General features: G+C 45.9%; 1 protein-coding gene across 1 annotated transcript in view; it reads left to right on the forward strand.

Annotated features, from left to right (window-relative positions):
- The window catches only part of NCAPD3 (non-SMC condensin II complex subunit D3), a 45521-nt gene that overhangs the window by 4757 nt on the left and 17855 nt on the right, over positions 1-22909 (forward strand). The window contains exons 3-21 of the mRNA XM_081889740.1: positions 274-436; positions 1543-1718; positions 3686-3859; positions 4899-4960; positions 5442-5529; positions 8303-8436; positions 9289-9361; positions 10012-10137; positions 10292-10544; positions 11035-11097; positions 12204-12287; positions 14085-14158; positions 16009-16143; positions 17231-17451; positions 19778-19973; positions 20087-20180; positions 20339-20454; positions 22262-22372; positions 22749-22863. Of these exons, the coding sequence (XP_081745866.1) occupies positions 274-436; positions 1543-1718; positions 3686-3859; positions 4899-4960; positions 5442-5529; positions 8303-8436; positions 9289-9361; positions 10012-10137; positions 10292-10544; positions 11035-11097; positions 12204-12287; positions 14085-14158; positions 16009-16143; positions 17231-17451; positions 19778-19973; positions 20087-20180; positions 20339-20454; positions 22262-22372; positions 22749-22863 (2458 nt within the window). The remainder of the gene's footprint in view (positions 1-273; positions 437-1542; positions 1719-3685; positions 3860-4898; positions 4961-5441; positions 5530-8302; positions 8437-9288; positions 9362-10011; positions 10138-10291; positions 10545-11034; positions 11098-12203; positions 12288-14084; positions 14159-16008; positions 16144-17230; positions 17452-19777; positions 19974-20086; positions 20181-20338; positions 20455-22261; positions 22373-22748; positions 22864-22909) is intronic.

A 22909-nucleotide genomic window follows, 5' to 3' on the forward strand; every position in this document is an offset into this window, starting at 1 on the left:
AGCCAGTGAGCTCAGCATGGACTGTCATGTCCCAGAATCTTCTGTGGCATGCAGGAGTTCCTCAGTAGGCCAGGAGATGTGGAAAACCTTCCTTGAAGGTCAAAAGCATGGCAACCCCTGCTCTGAACCAATTGTGCAGCTGGGAAAGTTGAACGAGTAACGCTTTCTCCCTTGAAACTCAGAACATGCAGTGGGCTCCCATGTGGATATTTGATGTCGTGATATGGCAGGTGTTGTGTTTCTTCTTGTCAGATTTTTTTCCTTTTGTTTTAGAGTGCCTGGACCCTGTTTGTGGAGAACAATATCTGCCACAATGCCTTTGTCGCCGTTTTGTATCACTTTGTCCAAGAGGCCCAGAGTAAAAAAGCCAATTTTCATCAGCGGTTGTATGCTCTTCATGCTGCTGGATTATACTTCTTATTGGTTGAAATTCCAGGTAAGCAGTAGAGATGCTTGGATAATACTTTTGCCAGTCCTTTGCACAGTCGCCCTGCATGTTTGTAACTGGATATAAGCTTGATGGGTATCAATGAGGCTATGCTAAATCAGGCCAGTAAATAAGCAATCTCCTGGCTGCCTGTGGGGACAGAGAATTAATTCCAGGCAATCAGATTTTCCCACCCTTAATGGACCAAAGACAATTGAGCTGGGTATACATGGGGCAAGTAGGCCATCAAAATAAAAATAAAAGTGTTGGTTAGTAATAGTTGTGAAGTTACTTGCAAGGCTGTCATAAGCTGTCAAAAATTGTTAAAATGGCAGAGTGGAGGACAGGCTCTGTGTTTTTGATTTAGCTGCAATGCTGGGAGTGACTCATGAAGGAGATCACTGCTGTCTTGAAGGAAGTGGTGGTGTCAGCTGGCCAAGGCACCAATGATGGAAGCACTTGGAGTGTAGGGAGGAGGCCGGCCAGTGAAGCCAGGGATGAAGGTGCAAAGGTTGCTTATAACCAAAGTCCAATAAGTTTGCGGCCAAATAAAGATTTGAAATGGATGCTTCCCATTGAGGGTTTTAATCTGGGCCTGCCCCACTGTTAGGCAGTGTGAGGGGGTCTGTCTTAACTCAGAGCTTTGGGGATCCTGCTGAAAGACAGCAAGTCATCCATTTTGTTTTCATTATTATCATTTATTAACTTTATATCCCACCCTTCCTTCCAAGGGAGCCTAGGGTAGCAAGCACACAAGCGATAAAACACATAGAAGCAATTCCAGTGCAGATACAGACCTGGAAAAATCTCTACTTAAAAGGCTTCTTGAAAGAGGAATGTATTCAGTGAGTACTGAAAATAGAGCAGAGATGGTGTCTATCTAATATTTAGTGGGGTGGTGGGGATTAGTATACTTTCATTCATAGGGTAGGGTCATATTTGGATTTTCTGCTTCTGATAAGTTAGCCAACATGCTGTGTTAGAGCTGCAAAATGCTCCTTCCCCTTTTTGCCTTGCTTAGCTCTATGCTGCTTATGGTGATGGTTGATGTGCCGGTATAGAAATGCTGTTTCCTTAAAGTGCAGGCTTTTTGTCCACCTTTCCTTTTTGGACAGGTAGCATAGTTAACCGGGTGTTCCATCCAGTGATGTTTGAAAAATGCCTCCAGACTCTGTCTAAATGCTGGCCCCATGACTCAGACACGTCCAGGAAAAGGAAAAAAGACCATCTTAAAAGCTGTAAGGGTGATCGGAAGAAGAGGGGAAAGCCACTGAGGGAGGAAAACACAATGGTAAGAAGAAAATTACCCATGCGTTATCGAAATTCTATTAAAAAAACCTTCCCACCTCCAAGGAGAAGTGATTCATCTAGCCAGAGGTAGCCATTCTGTATTGTTGAACGTTACTCCAAGCTCCAGAGACAAGTCTGAAAGTGTGAAGTGTGTCTTTCTACACAAACAGGCACCCTTGTTGACTGTCAACAACTGTAATAAAGTGGTCACCACACATCAGTTAAGACTTCACCATTATAACAAACACAAATGCACACAAAAACTCAGAGAAAAGTAATGCTTGAATGTGCGACCCCTTATTTTCTACAACTTTTGGAAGCCAGTTTTTCCTTCTGGTTTGAATGGTGAGCAGACTCTTTATGTTGCTTTAAAATTTGGTAGCTTGCTAGAGCAGGCACGGCCAACTGGTATAAAATGTATTGATGCCAGTTGTCTAAATGTTCAAGCCTTTTCAGCTAAGCATGTCTTCTATGGAAGGAATCTTATGGTTCCCTAGATCAGTGTTTCCCAACCTTTGGCCTCCAGCTGTTTAGGGACTACAATTCCCATCATCCCTGGCCACTGGGTCTTGCTAGTTAGGGATGATGGGAGTTGTAGTCCAAAAACAGCTGGAGGCCAAAGGTTGGGAAACACTGCCCTAGATCAGTGTTTCCCAACCTTTTTTGGGCAAAGGCACACTTGTTTGATGAAAAAAATATCGAGGCACACCACCATTACAGCCCCGTGACGTCAGCGCGCAGCGTCACGCCGGGAGGAACGCACGAAAGTGTAACTTTCAATTTTTTTCCCTCCCCCTTGCCGGGGAACCTCCAATCTTTGGGGGGTGGGGGGGGAGGAGGCAGCAAAGCGAGGGACTGAGGGACCCTAACCCTAACCCTAACCCTCACCGATCACCCGGGAAAGCATGCGAACGAGGAGCCCCCGTGTCCTGCTCCCGGCAGCGGACGGCACAAAGCGAGGAGGCCTGGACAAGGCAGCACGCTCCCCGCTCTCGCTGCATCGAGGCTTTTCTCCTCCAGGCCGCTTTCGAAGTCCCCTTCTCCGCTCCCAAGAGCCGGAGCCGCTGCTTCCAGGCCCTGTCCGAGCCCCGACTTGTGGCCTCACTTTGAGGAGCGCCTGTTGCTGGGGACGGGGCTGCATCCCCCTCAGCCGCCGCCTCACTTCCTTCCAGGAGACCCGACGGCTCCCCCTCTCCCGCTCACCCTCCTGCGCCCGCAGCAGACCGAGACCTCCCCGCCCGGCTCGGCCCTACCTGGGCGCCTCCAAGCCCGGCCGGCTCCGCGTCGCGCTCCACGCCGGGCAGCTGCAGCAGGGGCTGCGCGGGGGCACGCGGCGGCCCGGCTGAGCGCGCCCCGGAGCCGCCGCGCCGTCGCTCGCGAGTCCCTCCGAGAGCCCGCGGGACTGACTCCGGAGTCGCGAGGCGGCGCGTCGCCCAGGGAAGGGGCGGCTTCCCACAAGCACGACGACCGAAAAGAGCCCAGCAGAGCGCGTGCCCCGGAGGACTTGGGGGTCTGTAGGGCATCAGTGGCCCCCAGAATTCTGCCCGCCCCTCGCCCCATTTGATCCAGATTTACCCTCTGGGGAGAGCGAGCCCCGGCCCAGCAGGGGGCGCCCTCGCTCCGTCCTCCGGGAAGCAAACGCCCTCGCCCGCCTCCCTCCAGGCAACATCTCGCGGCACACCAGGCAACACCTCGCGGCACACTAGTGTGCCGCGGAACACCGGTTGGGAAACACTGCCCTAGATGATTTGCTCCCAAACATGCTACAGTTCTTTGGGTGGCTTACAGGTACATTGGTCTCCTTCACCTCTCGGACGTCTGTTTTTTTGCTCTGCTTAGTGGTCAGTCCTTTTGGTGTGTGTTCAAATTTGATGTGGGCCAGTTCAGATTTATTGGGAGTGGACTTGCAGGCTGCCAGTGGAGCATCCTTGCTCTTTCAAATCCTTGTCCCATTTCTTGCCATTCTAGGTAGATGAGAACTTTGAAGAAGACGACGACGACCAGGAAGAAGATATTTACTTTTCTGCACAGGAGCTGCTTCAGATCCGGGAGGCCCTCTTCCTTCTCTTGAAGAACCTCCTGAGGCTTCTCTCTAAGTTTTCCCTGAAAGAGAGGTCACAGTGTGTGCAGACTTGTGTTCAGGTGACTGGAACTGTTGGGATCAAAACAACGTTGTGTAGAATCTGCCTTCTCTACCCTAGTGCCCCACAGATGTTTTGGACTACAACTCCCAGAACATATGGCGAGCACCAAGTTTGGTTAGCCAGATACAGATCCATCTGCTGCAAGGTGTTAGTTGCTGGCTTGGCTGGCTTTTCAAAAAGATTAATCAGATTTGCAGAGGATAAATCTATTGGTTTAATACACTCTTAAACCATCTTTTCCCCCAAGAAGGCCCCCGGTTTCAGAGGCTACCAAGTCTCAAGGTGGTGTACATTGTTCTCCCCTCTCCATCTTACCATTAAAAGAACCCTGTGAGGTAGTTTAACCTGAGCATCCGGCTTGCCCAAGGTGACCCAGTGAGCTTCATATCTAGTGAGGATTTGAACTGTGGTTTCCCAGGTTATAGTCCAGCACTCTAACCACTACTGTACACCACACTGGATTTCCAACTACACCCCTCTTGGCAATAATGTCTGTATGAAACCTCTGTGTTCAGAGCCTCTATCCCTCTAAAAAGCAGGTGCCAGGGACAGAAACCAAGAGGAGGATACTGGCTTTCATACCATGCTTTCGGAGCTTCCCAGAGGCACTTTCTGGCCAGTTTTTCAGGGTGTCATCTCAAATATTTATAGTTACAATGTAAGTGATACATGGGGTTCTGAGCAATCGCCTGGCCTTCCATGATCCTCTGTTAGAATGATTTGTGGTTATTTGCTCGCTATGCTCTGGATCCTGCAGCTGGTGCACTTTTAAATTATGGGACACATGGAGCATGCAAAAGCATTGGAAGGCCAGGATATTCTTTGTGGGCCTCATGTTCCATGTTTTATGTCTGTGCCTGTTAGGTCTGTATAACCTTGCCCTGCAACAGTTGGCCATTGCCTGTTTCTTATATGAATCCCAGCCTCCTATTGGCTCCAGTGGATTGAATAGGCTTACCCTTGGGCCGGAAGGCAGCTTAGTCAAGACTATTCTCCCTACCACTTGATTTAACTCTTAGCTTTGACTTCTCTTGTAGATATTTGTTATGCTGATGAGTTTCGAGCCCTGCGGGCGTGGATTTGAGCCTTCAGAGAGGATGTGAGTTATTTCTGTTAAGTCTTAATATCATACAGTGGTACCTCGGGTTACATACGCTTCAGGTTACATACACTTCAGGTTACAGACTCCGGTAACCCAGAAATAGTACCTCGGGTTAAGAATTTTGCTTCAGGATGAGAACAGAAATCGTGCAGCGGTGGCACAATGGCAGCAGGAGGCCCCAATAGCTAAAGCTGTACCTCAGGTTGAGAACAGTTTCAAGTTAAGAACGGACCTCCAGAATGAATTAAGTACTTAACCTGAGGTACCACTGTACTTTAAAGAATGTGAGGGGATCTTTTAAATATTAAACTCTCTCCCCCACCACAGCCACAGTTAAGCCACATGTTATTTCCTATTTGTGATCAAGAATTGGGGAATTGTTATTACAAGTGTTTGGTTTAGGACTTTTTAGCCTTCACATAAAATGGATCCAGCAGTGAGCTTTAAATGTTTGGGTTTTTTTGGTTTTTTGGTACAGGACTATCAGCCAAGCCAAGTATGTCCCAGAACTTGCCTGCTTTGGCTTACGGCTGTTGTGCTCTCCACTTCATGGTGTAGAAGATAAGGTAAAAATGACTTACATGCATGTTGATGTGTCTCCTCTCTGTCTATAATTCTTAGCATGTGCAAAGGCTTCCATTAGTCAAAGCCCACATTAGAACTTTGTCTTTATTAGGCTAACCAAAATATTTCAAAATGATGTGCAAGCTTATGGGTTTTTCTGAAGTTTCATCAAGCTAGAATGGCAAACCACCTTGTGCATAAAATATTTAGGGGCCTTTTTAAAGGGACTTGTAAAAAACGGGTATACAGGACTATGCAAAATCCAGCAGAGATTCATAGAGGTTTGGTTCTCCCAATCCCCCACTGTCCTGTTCTGGATGCTTCCCTCCCCTTCCAAGGCTCAGTGCTTTCACTACAGTGCTGTGGCAACCAGGGGTCCACATTTGGCCATTTTTCTTTTTTGAAACCAACTGATCTGAGTCAGTGAGCTTTGCTTCGCTTCTGGAGAGAGACGTTAATTTATTCTCATTTATAAAGACAAACCAATGGACCTGCAACAGAATGTGTGCCCTCTTTGGTTTGGCTGCTAGAGGGAGCTTTAACACTGCTGTATAAAACTGACGTGTGCCGTTTTACCACAAAGTAGGGCAGAGCGAGTTTTGCGGAGGCATTTTCACACCATTTTGTACTGAGCTAAGACAAATTTTCTGCAGGCTCTATGCACTTGCTTCTTCAAAAGGCTTTGCCCCTTGTGTTTTTCTTTAATGGAGGACTTCTGCACAACACATTCTTTCCATAGTTTTTTAAAAAATTATTATCTACTTGAGAGTGCTGCTTGCTCAACTAAGGCATAGTGCATTAAAAGGGAGCTTCTGTAAATAAATGTGATGCACACTTCTCATTCATTCGGCCAGGTAAGAAGAGTAGGATGTGTGATGTAGAAGCTTCAATTTGCCATACTAAAAATAGAGTATGTAGTCTGCCTTCTATTGCAATCAGCAGCAATACTTCGATCAAAGGTAGACTTTCCATCTTTCCACTCCTGTGTGCATAACAGGGTGTTGGGGAATAATTACACTGGTCAACAACAAATTTGTTGTCTGCGTTTTTTCAGTTGATTTAGGACGAATCTGATGTGCTGAATCCATAAATCACATTGGTTTTGCTCAATCAGGTCAAGTTTTTGAGCTATGGCCACATGTCGGTTTTTACGTTTTTGTTCACATGTACGCTTGTGTGGAGCATTTTAGAAGAAGTGGGTGGGGGTAAAATGCCATGTCGAATAATTGTTTTGATTGGAAATGATTATTTTAATGACAAGAAGTATTCAGGTCTGATAGTTCTGGGTGATTATGTCGAAAAGGGGTCAGTTTGAAGTCATAAAACCTCTGTTTTTTCTCGGAAGAGAAGGACTTGGTGTACTGTGCAGATATTGCGCAGTTTCTGCTCAAGCTTGGAGTGCCACAGTACGAACCCAAAGATTGGAGACTGTTCATTGACAGCAGCAAGTGATCACTGAAATGTGTTCTGCTACACAATGGCAACCAGTTTGCCTCTATACCCCTGGCTCACTCGAGTACACTGAAGGAGAACTATGAAGCGGTGAAGTATGTGCTGGAGAAAATTGGTTATGATCAGCATAAGTGGTTTGTTTATTTGTGTTGACCTGAAGATGGTGAACCTTTTGTTGGGACAACAGTCTGGCTTCACCAAGTACCCATGTTTTCTGTGCATGTGGGATAGTAGGGACCGTGCTCAGCATTACACAAAGAAGGACTGGCCTGTGCGGGAGGAATTGGTGCCTTGCAAAGAAAGGAACGTCATCAACGACCCTCTGGTGGACAGAGACAGAATACTCTTCCCACCGCTGCACATCAAGCTTGGCTTAATCAAGCAGTTCACCATGGCTCTGGACAAGGATGGTGACTGCTTCACTTACTTGTGCCAGGCTTTTCCAGGATTGACCATGGAGAAGTTGAAAGCTGGCATCTTTGATGGTCCTCAGATCCGTCAACTCATCAGAGATCCAGAGTTCGGAAACTCAATGAACGAAGTGGAACTGGAAGCGTGGAAGGCATTTCTTGTGGTAGTGAAGAACTTCCTTGGCAACAATAAGGCCAGAAACTACGCAGAACTTGTCAACAACATGCTGACTGCTTTCAGAAACCTGGGCTGCAACATGAGCATCAAGATGCACTACCTATTTTCCCATATGGACCGGTTTCCTGAGAACCTGGGTTCAATGAGTGACGAGCAGGGGGAGAGATTCCATCAGGACATGAAAGAGATGGAGACCAGGTATCAGGGTCGCTGGGACGCAGTCATGATGGCTGACTACTGTTGGACTCTGAAGAGAGACCTCCCTGCCGCTGAGCATTCCTGGAGTTCCAAGAACTGGAAGTTCAAGCCCTGAAGTTTGAAAAATCGTGAAGCAACATGCAATTTACGTGTACTTACCTTTATCAATGCCCACCATTCAGTTTACAGTAAACCTGACCTGATGGAGAGAAACGGATGCCATTTCCTGATTCAGCAGTGCAAAAATGCCCTAAATCAGTTGTAGAAATCTAGACAACACTCAAAAAGTAAAAAATTGTTGCCCAGTGTTATTTTACTAATCCAATATTAACTGGACCTATGCTAAAAGCCTACTGAAGTTCCCTCACCAGAGGAATAAGGTAGTGAAAGAGAGAGAGACTGGCTCTAGTTTCTTCACATAAAGATGCACATGCTGTAAAAGGGGAGTAGTGGTGTTAGGTGTGGGGAAACTGATGACATGGATAACTCTTCCTGGCACCCACCCACTCACTCACCTGTCTCTTGTTGCTTTTCTAGGTTCTTCGCCTTGTGTTCCACCGTCTGCTCGCTGTCATCCTCATGCAGTCAGACAGAGGTGCTTCCAGTGGCTCATCAGCCACTATTCCATCTCAGGCTCTTGGCGCTAGGAACCTAGCCATCGGATTCATCAGGTGAAGCTCAAAGTGGCTGTCGCTTGGTGTTTGTGCTTCTGCATCTAAGCAGGACAGCATTAAACCATCCTTAACTCTCAACTCTTTGTGGGTGGCTTTAGCATTCTGTAGTTCAGGTTCGTGGTCTGAATGCTTGAGATAGCCTTAAGAAGTGAACAGATTTATCCATATGCAGCCTTTATGCACTTATTAACTCCCCAGAGCTGTGAGGACCGGAAATGTAAAAATAAGAGTTGCTGTTGTTTCACATACTATGATCTGGGAACAGCATGTTGCTGCATTACTAAAGCTAAGCAGCTATATGGAACTAGTTGGAAATCTGGATGGGAGACTACTGGGTGCCTTGTATGTTGGGGGTGTATTTTTAAGTAGAATATAAATATGTAAAATAATGTTACATGGAACCTGCTACAATCACATGGATGCTCACTGAACTGATCTCTTGCCTGGAAGAAATTCCTACAAGTGGCCTTTTACAAGCCTGCTACTAGGGGGCAGATACAAGTATAGATATCTGCTCCTCCATGACGCTCAATATCTTTTGCCCTACCAACTTCATAGTGAGAGAACCTTGTATTTGCTGCCCTTACTTTTGAAGGAAGGGCAGGATAGAAATACCATAAATGTACGAACAAGGGCACTTGTTAGTTTCATGGGGTTTCCTTCTCTTAAGGCAGATAAAGCGCCAAAGCTCAAGGTCAGGAGTTCATGACCCACGATCTCCATGGGCTGGGAATATCTGGGTAGCCCATCACAGTAGGCAGTATTGAGCTAAATGGATCAGTGGTGTATCTTGGCCAGGTGCCCAGAGCTTCTTGCCATGTCGTGTCTGACTCTTCCATTTTTGTGCAGCTCTCTGATCGAGGAACTGAAAGAAGTTGCCTACCCTGTGCTGCGAATCTTACTGCAGCATATTTGTGTCAAGGTAGGTTATAATCTTTACTCTCCTGTCCAGCTGCATAGCATGTGTCACTTCTGAAAAAAGGAGGCATCGTTTTCTTAAAGACAGCTGTGTAGTGGCAGCAGCTGATGACCAAGCTGCTTTCATGGGAACTTTATATGGACTGGATTTATATGGCTTTATATGGCTGTTTTCCTGAGAACTTTATATGGACTGGATTCAGTCCAAGGTTTGCCTTTTTCCTCTCCCCAACTTTAGAATGACCATCTTGTTGGTGCTGTTTTTAGCAACATATAGAGGACCATGTGGTTTTTTGTAATGTTGGAGCTAAATGGTTTTAAAACCAAACCAGCCAGGAATCAGATCTGTTAAGGACATTTACAGTAACTGAATTTCATAATTTGTTTCAGCAGGCCTTTATGATGCAACGCAACTCTATGCTTTCATTCAATACATCACACTGCATTGGGATTCCCCCGGCCTCTGTATCTGGCAGCCTAAGGCCAGTCCCTTGCTTTAATTGGTTCTCAAGCCAGGGATCTCACTTGCACTGGGTCTCGTCCAAGGGCTGTCTGTTGCCAATCTCTCTACCCTGCTCCAGAAGTTGCAGCAATTATGATGGATCACCTGACTTCACTTAGCCTTGACAATTTCCTTCATTCCATTTGTTCCAGGTTCCCGATAAGTCTGAATACCGAACATACGCAGCATTAGCTGTGACGCAACTGCTGCCCAAATTCCCTTGTGCAGAGCACGCTGACTTCGTAGCTTGGCTGTATAAATTTTCACTCAATGACAAGGTGAGGGCAGTGGTGGTTTGCATGCTGGCCCTTTAGGAGAGCCAGCAACATCCCTGACATGCTGCGAGCGATAAACTGAACACCCAGCTAGCCTGTGACTAGTGGTGTCCTGCTTTCTAAGCTACATGGCATCTTGGGGTTCTTCTTCCAACAGGCCTCCTACAGAGTATTTGCTCTTGATGTGGCCTTGGCCCTGTTGGACCTTCCAGAGCGGGAGCAGGACATCACCTTGTCTGAGGAGCAGCAGGCATTTCTGAAGCACAAATTCCTAATGCAGACCATGGTCCTCGGGCGGTGCGTGGACAAAGCCCCAACTGTCCGCAGCAAGGCACTTTCAAGCTTTGCTCAGTGTCTCGAAGCGAAATCCACACTAAACACAGAGAACATCCAGGAGCTGATGCAGGGCAGTAAGTATGGTGGGGGAAGTGAGCGCTGATCATCAACAGGCTTCATGATGTTTCGGACAGAATGTGGGACGTTAGACTAACAGGGTCCAAGATTCAAATCCCTGCTTTGTCCTGAAGTGCACTGATGACCTGGGAGCAGTCAGTATCTCTGAACCTATTCTACCTCACAGGGTTGTTGAGAGGATTGAGAAGTGTGATAACCCCATGTGCATAGCTCTGAGTTCATTGGAAGAAGGCCTGCCAACTAAGAGATTCTTCAATGCAGCAAGAGAGAACTGGCACTCTTGGTTTCCTTGTGTTGACTCACTTCAGTTGATTGTAGAGCTAAGGTCCAGAGCTGGGCATGATCTAGCTCAGAGGCTGCTAGTTGTCAACCCCTCCTCTGCTTCGTGTGAGCTATCCTCAGACAGTGTGTGTGTGTGTGTGTATAAAAAGCCTTCTTTGGCAGCCAAATTGCATTTAATCATCTTCCTTTTACTTGCCCCCACAGCTGCTAGTTCTACAGTACAGGACTCAAACATGCCTGCAAAGACGTTCGTAACCAACACAGAAGGTGAGCCAAGCCACCAGATACTGGTAACGCTTTCAAAATTGCCATGCCTGTTCTTGTAATGTACTAGAGGAACTTGGAATAAATGCTTGAACCTATTAGGAATGACTCCTGGTGGAGAGAGAGGAGGATAGCTGAAAGACTGCCATGTCTCATACAAGCCTGCCCAGATCTTCAGAAGAGTTCTCTCTGTTTCTATCAATGCCAGAAATCCATTCAGCAGGAATCAAAGAGAGGTCTGTCAGAAACTCTTTGCTCAGGGAACCTTCTCCGTTCCCCTTAATACCAACAAGCAGCTCGCTTGATCAACTGGTTTGTTTATAGCCAGTGTTCAACTGTGTTGAATTTATTGATGTCTTGTTGTACCCACTCTGTTCTCACATTGTCTTTGGTGATTTTGGATTTTACTTTTAATGCTGTTAGCAGCCCATTGGGTACAAAGGCAGGACACGAATTAAACAAAGAAACCTAACTCTTAATTATGGGAATGTGCCTTGGCTGAGGCTATAATCCTAAAGCTACAATCTCACCAACTGGTCACCTTTGGAGTTGACATCCCAGACAGGTGGGTGAGATGTTTAGTAAGACCCTTCTTTTTGTCCCTAATCACTTGCCCACCAGCTGTCTAAGACATAAGAGTCCTGGTGGATCAGACCTGAGGCCCGGCTAGTCCAGTATCCTGTTCTCCCAGTTGCTAATCAGATGCCCATGGGGGACCCTATGAGCAGGGCAGGAGCATGACAGCACCTGCTCCCACTCTGCCCAGTAACTGGAATCCAGAGGTATATTGCCTCTGATACAGGATGAATGTACCATGGAGTTATTTGGGGGAAAAGTAGCAGACAGGCCAATGAATGATAATCCACATCTTAGTTATTTTCTGCTTCCAAGCTGTCTTCCTTGAAATGTTGGGTCATTATGACATCACAGCTTCAGAGTGATATCACAAATCTCCTCTTTCTTGGTAGTCTGATCTCTGGGCAACTCTTTGGTTATGGGTAAATGGATCCTGATACACTTCGGTGTAGTTTCTGTTCAGTAACCATTATTATTATTATTATTATTATTATTATTATTATTATTATTATTATTATTATTATTTATTAAAGCTTCCTCCAGCCATTGTCTGAAGACTTTCCCAACATTCAAAACTTTAGAGGTGACCGAAGAGCGCAACACTACTGAGTGTGATGGTATGCTGGACCCATTCTTGGGTTTTCCTTTTTAAAATTCACTCGCTTTTTCCTACTTGATCATCTTCAATATATTCAGGGTTGTTGTTCTTTAATTAAGAAAATAGTTACCTGTACAGAATATTGTCAGCTTTATTTATAGAAGAAGATTTCACACATTATATCATGGTTACTTGTGGGGCAGATCTATGTAGAAATTGTGTGCGGCCCACATGGCAATTGTATGTGTGAATGAAGAGCCTTAGGAGTTGTAGTCCTATGAAAAAAGGTGGGAATTGTAGACCCTTTATTAAAATCATTCGCCCACTGTGGTTGGATGATGGGACACTTATGCTGCAATCCTGCACCGCCTCTTATTTTGGAGTGAGCCCCATTGAACTCAGTGGTACATAATTCTGCGTAGTCCTAGGATTGTGCTGATTAGCAGCTGAGCAAGGAAGAGATGAGAGAGAATCCTGACTGCTTGATTTTCGACTTTTTGTGTGTGTGGTATGCGAGTTGTTGTAATGTTTGGTTATCTTTGAGAGGAGAGAGAGCTGGATGCGCATAGTGCCTCTTTTATCTCTCTTTATGCATATTGCCTTGGGCACTTCTGAGTTGAAAAGGTGGTTTGACAGTATGTGTGTGAGGATAGCTAGCTAGCGCATGCCTGTATGAACTGGGAAGGTTCAGGTCTCTCCCCTTAGCCACAGATTTATTAAATAGCCTCGGGCAGGTCAGTATCTCTGTCCTGACCCTATTCGCTCCATGCTCCTCTTTACTATGGCAGTGATGATACTGGCCTCCTTTATGGGCCAGTGGAGCATCCTGAAGATAGAACTCATTTCTCGGCCAATAGGAAGCCAAGGTGGTGGTGGTGGGAAACATTGAAGTCCCCCCCCCCCCAAAGAAGAAGCTTGTAAAGGGCAGTTGAAGGAGACTATCAGAAGAGAAGACTAAAGGAAGATAGCTGAGAGAGAGGAGACAGGCCCACCTGCATAGAATGGTTCATGTGCTAGTCTGATGTGCATAGCAGTATGGGAAAGAACATAAGAGACACCCCGCTGGGTCAGAATAAAGGCCCATCTTAATCTACCATCTTGTTTTTCCAAAGACTCTGCATTGAAATCCTCTAGGAGCCCCAGTTCACACGAACTGAAGGCAATAGCCCTTTCCCACTGTTACTCCCTGAGTGCAACAGCATTCCACCCACCTGTGGGTCCCAGCAACTGGTGTAAATGCCTTTGACCCATATTTTCTATCTTTGTGAAGCTGCTTCTGGGGAAAGCCCCGCTACTTGATCCAGGAAGCAGTTGCACACAGAGCCCTGCAATTGGTGGTTGTTGGGGGTTTTTTGGGGGGGTGAGTATTTTAACCAGTTTTCTTACACATCTCGCCCTGTAGGGTGGCACTGTCGGGAGCAAGCCTTTTGCTCATTTTCCAACCCAGCCTGTCCACAGGTGGGGGCCCACCCTGAGAAACAGGAGTAATGTTTCTGTGTGATGTCAATTCGACCCCCTTTCAATTCTCATTGGATAGCACCTTTGCAACTGTTGTGGGATTACTGAGAGAATGTATGTGAAGTCCTCTTGAGTACTGGAAGCTATCTATAAGAATGCTAAATCCGTGCAATGTTCTGAGCATACGATATTTCTGAAACCTCTTCTCCGCCACCATATTTGTTATTATTTGCTGTGTTTATTATTCACTTACAGTTTCAAAGCGACTTACAATTTAAAAAGCATACTGTGGATGCAATTTAAAATACATCAAAAAGTTAAGAGCTTCATTCTCTTCTCTCCCACCCCATTGCAACAGGAAAAGAGATCATGGTCATGCTGAGGCTAAGAGCTGCGGATGACAATCCAAGCGTTAGGAAATCCGCCCTCCAGGTACGTTCCTGTCTTCTTTTTGTGCTCCCAGTACCAACAGACATTGCTGTATTTTTTAAAAGTAGCCAGTTTTGCAATGAATCATAAAGGAACACATGGAAGATTGCACAGTACCCAGAAGCGACGTTCTCAATATAATGGCTCCCTCTATTAGCAAGCTCAGTCAGCGAGTGCCAAAAGGATTGTAAACAAAATGAGGCCGCTAAGAAACAAGTGGAGAGGTACTAGGGTGTTTGTGGTTTTTGCAGAAATACTAAATTTTAAAAAGTTTTAAATTACACTTCCCCCTTCAGAGAGGTAATCTCCCTCCCTTAAAACAACAACAATAACCCACACAGCACAGGGAGGGCACAGCATCCATCTTTTGCAGCCACAGAATGCAGTTTGTTAGATGTGGGAAACACTCAGGGGTGGGGAATGGAGTATCGTGGATGAAGGCATAGCTAATTGGAACACCGAGCAGGGACGCTCAACACTAATGTAATATTGCAGGCCTCACTTGTCTCCATAACTGAGATCAAGGTATTTCTGGTGGTTTCAAGAGTTGGCCCACTTAGCACAGTGCATTCAACCCTGACAGGTAGAAGGTTCTCCAGGGTCTTTTTTAGCTATGCGCTCTGATCGCTCTTAATTGGAGGTACCAGGGATTTTACCTCCCACTGCATCCTGTGTGCATTATTTTTTTTAAGCTAGAGGCATAGTGAGCTATTTTATACCAGACCAGAAATGTCTCCTCTCACCAGCAACAGCTCTCCAGAGTTTGGGGCAGATGCCATTCCCATCACCTGTCATCTGATTCTTAAAAAACAAAAGAAACCCAAAATCTGTCAATTCTGGGGACTGAACTTGGGACCTTCTCCACAAGATCAGATGCTCTATCACTTAGTTCTGGTCCTTCTCTCCATTCGGCCACCATCTTCATCCTCCCTTAATTCAGAATTGGAAGCATACATAACCCGCACCGAAGTCACTGCGAGAGGGAGGGCTATACTTCTAAATAAATCAAATTATCTTAGATTGGTATTGATAATGGCTGAGAGGATTCCCGTCCCTGACAGCGACAGCGAATGATGAATGACTTGAGAAATGTGACCTTAACTTGGCCAAATACTTGATCTCCTGCTGAGAGATTTATTACTGTGTAATGAAATATGTAAGCTTGAATAAATCACTTTTTAACATTTAAACCCTCATGTTTAGAATATTTATAGTGGCATAATGAATCTGTGTGGGAAGGTAATGAATTGGCACACATTTGAATGCGGAACTGCACAGACGTCAGTTGTGCTGAATATTGCAGGTTTCCGTAGCTGGGATAATTGGCTTGTTCCAGACTCCCCCGAGGGTGGCCACCATCCGGGGACCAAAGACTGCTAGCATGATGGCTTTGGAATCTGGGTCTCAAATTTGGCAAGACAGCCTGTCCCAAATTTCCAGATCAAAGCTCTGGGATGATCCTGATATCCCTCAGTGTGTGTTTGTCACTTAAGGCAAGGACTGGGGCCGGGGCTTTTCCCTTCCTGACAAACTTTTGGCAGCAGGGGGCGGGGCCAAAGGTGGAAATAGGCGGGGCAACAAATGTTAGCATTCTCTTTTGTATAGTGAGCTAGTTTCTACTCAAATTCACATACCCCTCTCTATTCCTCCATGCAAGTAAGAAACATTCTCACAGTTCAGAGATACATTCCAACCAGGCAAAGATGCTCAATGAGGTTGCAAAGCAAGGCTGGTGCGAGGTGTGGCCTGGGAAGAGACCCAGTGGCTGGATAGAGAGATTTGGAGGGCCATATTTGGCCTCCAGGCCTGAGGTTTCCTCATCTCTGACAGAAGTGTACTTGTCCGATCCCTAGGTGTTGATGAGCATCTTGAAACACCATGTGATTTCCTGCACCTTGGAAGACTTGGGCACGCTCCAGGATCGATGTCGTGATGCTGCTGTCTCTGTGAGGAAGCAGGCCCTGCAGTGTATCACAGACCTGTTACTGGTGAGAGAAGTTGCTGGCTTTGCTCTTGGATGTGGCTGTGTATGAGAACTACAAAAAAAAGCCTATCACAACAACTTCAGAATGCAGCACCCGAGCAATACTAATTCTCCACTAATGAAAGATGAGTACAGTGGTACCTTGGGTTAAGAACTTAATTCGTTCTGGAGGTCCGTTCTTAAGCTGAAACTGTTCTTAATATGAGGTACCACTTTAGCTAATGGGGCCTTCCGCTGCTGCTGCGCCGCTGCCAAGCAATTTCTGTTCTCATCCTGAAGCAAAGTTCTTAACCCGAGGTACTATTTCTGGGTTACCGGAGTCCGTAACCTGAAGCGTCTGTAACCCGAGGTACCACTGTAATTGAGACTTTGGTGATACTTTGTTTATTGATTCTGTGCATGGCCCTCACTATCACCCCCCAGCCACTATTTTACACCAAACGTTGATGGGTGGACCTTGGAGGTCTAGTGTAAAAACAGAATAGACCGCACAAGTTTTTTCAAAGAAGAGATCTTTCACTGTGGCAGCTCCTATTCTCTGGACCCTCTTGTCCATTGCTATTAAGTAGATGCCTTGACTGTATTGTTTTCAACACCCACTAAAGACTGGGCAGACTTGCTTAAACAAAACAAGTTTAATATGTGGTTGAATTTTATTATGTGTGTATTTACATATGAGTTTGCTTATATTTTAATGTTAGCTTCCTTTTAACATTTGGTTTTGTCAAATTTTTTAATGAATATTTTATATTCTATGCAAAGTTCTTAGCGCTTATGGATTTTTAAACAGTAGATAAGTTAAATGTCAGTCCGGTCCCTGATTTAAAGCATATTTTGGTTCTGTATATCCTTATATCAAAGAGGACGGAACCAAACGGAAAGCTTTCAAGCTGCCCTATCCCATTTTATTTTGCTCTAATGGCAGGACAGCCCATGTTTAGGTAAAAATTCAAGGCTGCTCATCCTTGTACCATTTCAGGCAACCTGTGATTAGCTGAAGAGCATTGTGATCATTTGCCTCCTTCTGATGCCTCATTATCTGAAATGTCTGTCTTAATGTGATCAGTTGATCTCTATCGGTCTCCTTTCAGTCTCAGCCAGACAATGTTCTGATCCAGAAGGCCTGGCTGACGGGTGTCGTTCCCGTCGTCATGGACTGCGAGGACTCGGTGAAGGGGAAAGCCTTGGAGTTCCTGGACCGGCTCTTGCTGCAGCCTATCAAGCACTGCAATAAGTTCTCCCGTGAGGACAGAGGCCAAGTGTTGGCCTGGGACCTCCTTATGCACTTCACAAAAGAGAGTCAAGAACTGAGGTATAGTCCGTAGCACATGCAGAGCTATCCCTGTGCGGAGCATCACCTATAATCTTAACGCTTATGTTGTCATGCATTTTTAACTTTTGGCTCTATATGAATATAACCGCTTTGCCTTTGATCAGATGCTCTGCAACTGAGCCACGGCTGTTCACCTGGTCTTATTGTTAGGAATTTTCTTCTAATGTTAAGCCAAGAGTTGCTTCCTTGCACGTTCCACCAGTTAGCTCTCTGCAGAGCAACAGAGAACAAGCATGGCAGACATACAGGTATTGGAAGATAACGGATATGTGTCCCCTTAAGAACATGAGAAGAGCCTGCTAGATCAGGCCAATGATCAGTCTAGTCCAGCATCCTGTTCTCACAGTTGCCAGCCAGATGCCTGTAGGAAACCCACAACCACGACCTGATCACGAGAGCATTTTCCCCTCCTGCGCTTTCCATAAACTGATATTCAGTTTATAGTTTCTCTGACAGTGAACATATATAGCCGTCATGATTAGTAGCCATCAAAAGTCTTATCATGTATCAATTTGTCTAGTCTTATTTGAAGGTCATCTAGGTTGGTGGTCATCTCTACCTCTGGAGGGGGGAACCAAAGATCTGGAGCTTGTGTGGTTGTAGGAATCATTTTCCCATAGTCCGAAACTCCAAGCTTCCTGAACTCACACTGAGAAGCAGAAGAGATGGACAAGCTGCTTACATCTGAGAAAGGGTCATTTCTAGTTAGCTGCCAAGGCCAGTCAAAATTTGTGGAACCCTGATAAGTGAGAGGCTCTTGGGATCTGGGTCTGTGGTGGTGGTTGTATAGGGAACCTCTGGGCCGCTAGTTGCCTATTGCTTAATGTAGCCCTTTTGAGTGCAGAGATTGTGGAATGCTAATCGGAAGCATGCAAATGAGAAAGGCAACTATCATTCATTAAGAAAGAGGCATTTGTCTTCATTCTGGAGTGCAATATGCTGCTTGTCTGACTAAGCTTTGATTCCATCTTTTGTAAGAGACCTCAAAAGGGATGAGGAGATGCTTTTAGAATGGCAAGAATACGCGTGCTGATTAAAAGCAGCGTATGTTTTATTAGTCAATAGCGTGTAACAGTTACTGAAATAGAACACCCGCTCATGGGTCGTGCCACGGTGGAATTTGTGATACTGTCACGAGTCCCAATTTTGGGCTTTGCGTGGTATAATTGGCATTTCTATATTGCTTGCTGCATTTTCAAAAGCACCTCTATATCTCTCTTCCCCTTTCCCTCTTTAGAACTGGGGGAAACGTAAGTCAATTACTAATTTTTAAAATTCATTTGGGCCACAACGGGGGAGCATTTTGCACAGAGAAGTAAGATATTTGGTGGCCAGAAATGATGCAGGTCCAACCTGCTCTTACTCACAAATATGTTTCATATTTAAGGTGGGGTGAGATAGAAAGCTGTCTGCAGGTTTGCTGTTCTGAATTTAATGTTTTTGAATATTCTTAATTTTCCATCTGCTTTGGTAAAGGAATCCAGGAATCTAAAACATATGCAAGTTATTGCTGCCATGGTAGTACCAGGCAAGCAGAATGACTGTGTTCAGACATAATGATAAATGATGTCTTGTTATTATGGGAATGTGTCTTGGGTGCTCACATGATGTCTCGCCCCCTTCCTCCGGTACAGCAATGAGGAGCATAGAAACTTTGCTTCCATTTTCAGTTAGCCACAGTTTTGTGTTACCTGGTTTAAACAGGCCACCTTTGTAAACCAAAGTTTGAGGTTGGCTTAACCATTGTTGCCATCCAGGCATAACACCAAGCTGTAGTTAGTCAAATGTTCCAAGCAAGTTGGGTGATTGTGTCGGAGAAGAAGAGCAGAGAACGCATGAGGCTTGTGCATAATGTTGTCGTTGTTATATTTATACCCCACCCATCTGGGTGTTATACAGCATGTATAAAAAATTGTAAAACATCAGTCATTTAAAAAATCCCAGTACAGGGCTGCCTTCAGATGTCTTCAGTTTATTTCCTTGACATCTGATGGGAAGGCATTCCACAGGGCGGGTGCCACTACCGAAAAGACCCTCTGCCTGGTCCCTGTGACCTCACTTCTTGCAATGAGTGAACTATGGCTTAGGACTGCCTCTAGACTATTGTGGTGTAGCAGATGGAATTTGGAGGAACATGGGTTCCAATTCTTGCTGTCTGTAAAGCTAGCCAGCATTTATCAACCTAGTCTACATCACAAGGTGGCTGTGAGGATGACATGTGACAGCCCAGTTTAAGGCAGTTCATCCGAAGATGGCCATTTTTTTGCTACCACTAAGCACCCTTTGTTTATGTCCTGTCTTTCAGCCGCTACTTGACCAGAGCTTTCCACATATGGTCGAAGCAGGGGAAGTTCTCCTCCGTGTTTGTTAGCAGCGTCGTCTCCCATACCGAAACCGAGCGTGCTGCTCCTGCTTGGATGCTGCTGGCAAAGGTCTCCGGCTCTTCACCCAAGCTAGATTACACCAAGATAATTAAAGCCTGGGACAGTATCAGCAGGCAAGTGTGACTTGGCCCAGGTGGGAGGCAGCCCTGTGTGTCATTCAGAGGAGAAGGATTTTTGTCTTACTCCATCAGGGCTGTTTGCAACTTGAACGTTCTGGTTCTTTCAGGGAGCCTGGTGCTTGCTGGCAGACCATGGTGCACATCCTATGTGTGATTGGGAACACTGCAAAGCACCTGCCCAGCAGCATCCAAAGCAGACTGATGGGTGAGTGTCCATTTGAAAAGCCAACTTTACCCATCTTCTGAGTGTTTTCGTGTTGTCCTAGAGCTCTCTACCTGTCTGGTCTGAACTAACCGTCTGGTCTGTCTGCCTCTCTCACCAGCTCATGTTAAGCTGCTTGACGTTCTTCTTTCCCCCCACAGATGATATAAAATGTTGGCTGCAGGACTCCCAGTGTCCTCTGGAGGCGATTAGCCCAGCCATAGAGACTCTGCAGAAGCTCTGCACTGCCTCCTCAGATGCCCCAAAGGAGACCCAGGTGAGGCTCAGAAATCTGCCTTCTAAGCACTGAACGCCCCACTGGTTACCCTTCTTGAAACTGTCCTTGAGCTATGCTTGCTTCCCCATGCTTAGTGGCACACAAGAGTGAGTCCTATTGAGCGGAGGGGTTCCTCTGAAGCTTGTTTGGGATTTCTCAGCAGTGCAATCAATTGTAGCCGATCAGCTTCCCTGAAGGACTGCTTTCTCGACACCACAAGTTGCCCTTTTTGATATTAGCAGCTGCCAGGACAAGTTGGAGCAGGCCAGCTTTACTTCAGTTCCTGGTACTGCCAAGTTAAAAAGATTTGCTAGCAGGTGCTGTGGGGGCCACCTGCCCGAGACCCTGCAGAGATGCTGCCACTCAAGGTTGGGCTGGGTCGATGGGAGCATAGAAGTTGATTTTAATAGTCCAGTTTTGAGACTGCTAGCCATCTTTTCCTGATTTGGAAGAAAGGGAAGATTGTGTCCAATATTATTTATTTATTATATGCCTTCCGTCTGACTTGGTTGCCCCAGCTACTCTGGGTGGCTTCCAGCAAAATATAAAAACATCAAGCATTACAAACTTCCCAATACATGGCTCCCTTCAGAGGTCTTCTAAAAGTCTGATTGTTTCTTACCTTCTTGGCATCTGATGCGAGGGCATTACACAAGGTGGGTGTCACTATCAGGACAGCCCCCTGCTTAGTTCCCTGTAACTTCACTTTTCCCAATGAAGGAACTGCCAGAAGGCCCTCAGAGCTGAACCTCAGTATCTGGCTGAAAGATGGGGGGTGGAGACTTCTCCTCACGTATACAGGACCGCGCCAACAGCTCGGAAATGGAGATCCTTTAGGGACCAGTCTTATATGCTTCCAGTGGCACCCAGTCACCAGTCTAGCTGCCGTATTCTGGGTTAGTTGTAGTTTCCGAGTCACCTTCAAAGGTAGCCCCACATAGAGTGCGCATAGACTGCATTGCAGTCATCCAAGCAGGAGATAACCAGAGCATAATGAAAGGCTTCCACATTTGATTGCTTATGCAGGGATTCTAGCTTAAATTAAATGCTGTGGGAGCCCAGGTAAGCCCCACCACACATAATTGATCACATGATGCAGTGCACACACACACATCCATTTGAATGGGAATGACCATCAATGGAGGGAGGGCTCAAATATTTTATTGTGAGGGCCGAAGCCCCCACGGCCCCTAGGAGTTGGCTCCTATGCCATGGAGAGAGGAGCTGTGTGGGTGGGCAAAGACCTTGTTCCTATCTGTTTATTATTGCTGGGTGAGGCCTGATATAAAGCAGTTTCCTGTCACTGCAGAGGAGTGTTGGGTGTTCTCTTGCTTACCAAGGAGCAGTGATGAGGTCTGCCCAGCACCCAGCATTACAAAAAAACAACTATACCCTAAAATACCTCTCAGAGCCCTTTGAATCACTCAAGACGTTCCCCAATAACTGCTGGAAGGGGGGGCGGGCGTGTTCTTGGCAGAGGAGTTGATGTGGAAAGGTCTCATTGATGCAAGAAAATTCAAAAACCGCTTAATGATTCTTTGGCCACTGTGGAAAGTAGAAGGGTCTGTTAAGACAATTTAGCCCGGTCCCTGCAGCTGGGTTTCCAAAATAAACCCGCATTGTTCTCTTCTAGAAGAGGCTTCTCATCAAAGGAAAAACTGCTGAGTTTTTAAGAGTGATCAGGGGATTTTCTCAGCCTGGTGGTCTGAGAAACTTACATGTTGGGAGGGAGAGAAGGGGAGAGGGAAAGAAGCAACAGTGGTTCCTTAGTAAAGAATTAAATCAAGGTCTCTCCATGTTTGAACAGGATATGCTGAACAACTTATTTGGGGGTCTTGTAGCCACGTGTGATCATTTCATCTCGAGTATAGTCCTCCAAGAGCGCAGAGCAGAGCAGCTACTACAAGAAGATGCCTTGGTAAGTGAGACCAGACTATTATTATTTATTAGCTGCATTTATATGCAATCTTTCTTCCCAAGCACCCAAGGTGGTTTACAGTTTTAAAGTACTAAGGCAAATGTTCTAACATGCAAAATTGGGAGCGGGGAGAAAGGAACCGACCAAGTAGAGCAGGCCCTGGTGTTTTCCTGTACCTGCCTCCCTCACCCTCTTCTTCATCCTCAAAGGGTGGGTGGTATCTGTTGGTTCTTAAATGTTGCGTTTCTAACATCTTCCTTTGTTCAGCAGCACCAACCTACAGCTTAAACAAGGGATGTGACGGAGCTAGAAACTTCACAGTTCACTAGAGTTGTTCTGTACAGTATGTTAACTCTCAGTGGTCTCCTTTTGGTAGGTTAGACATCTCTTTATCTTGGGTGAGGCTGCACAGCTCTGTCCCGCCAAAGTGGAAAAACACATTTTCTTACTGATACAGTCCATCCTGGCTAGTTCTGACACACTGGGTGAAGGTAAGGCCTTCCTCTTCTTTTGGTGTGCCCTTTTAGAGGGTAGCTG

The sequence above is a fragment of the Podarcis melisellensis genome, assembly GCF_964234715.1.
Source record: "Podarcis melisellensis genome assembly, chromosome: 15".
Lineage (NCBI taxonomy): Eukaryota > Metazoa > Chordata > Lepidosauria > Squamata > Lacertidae > Podarcis > Podarcis melisellensis.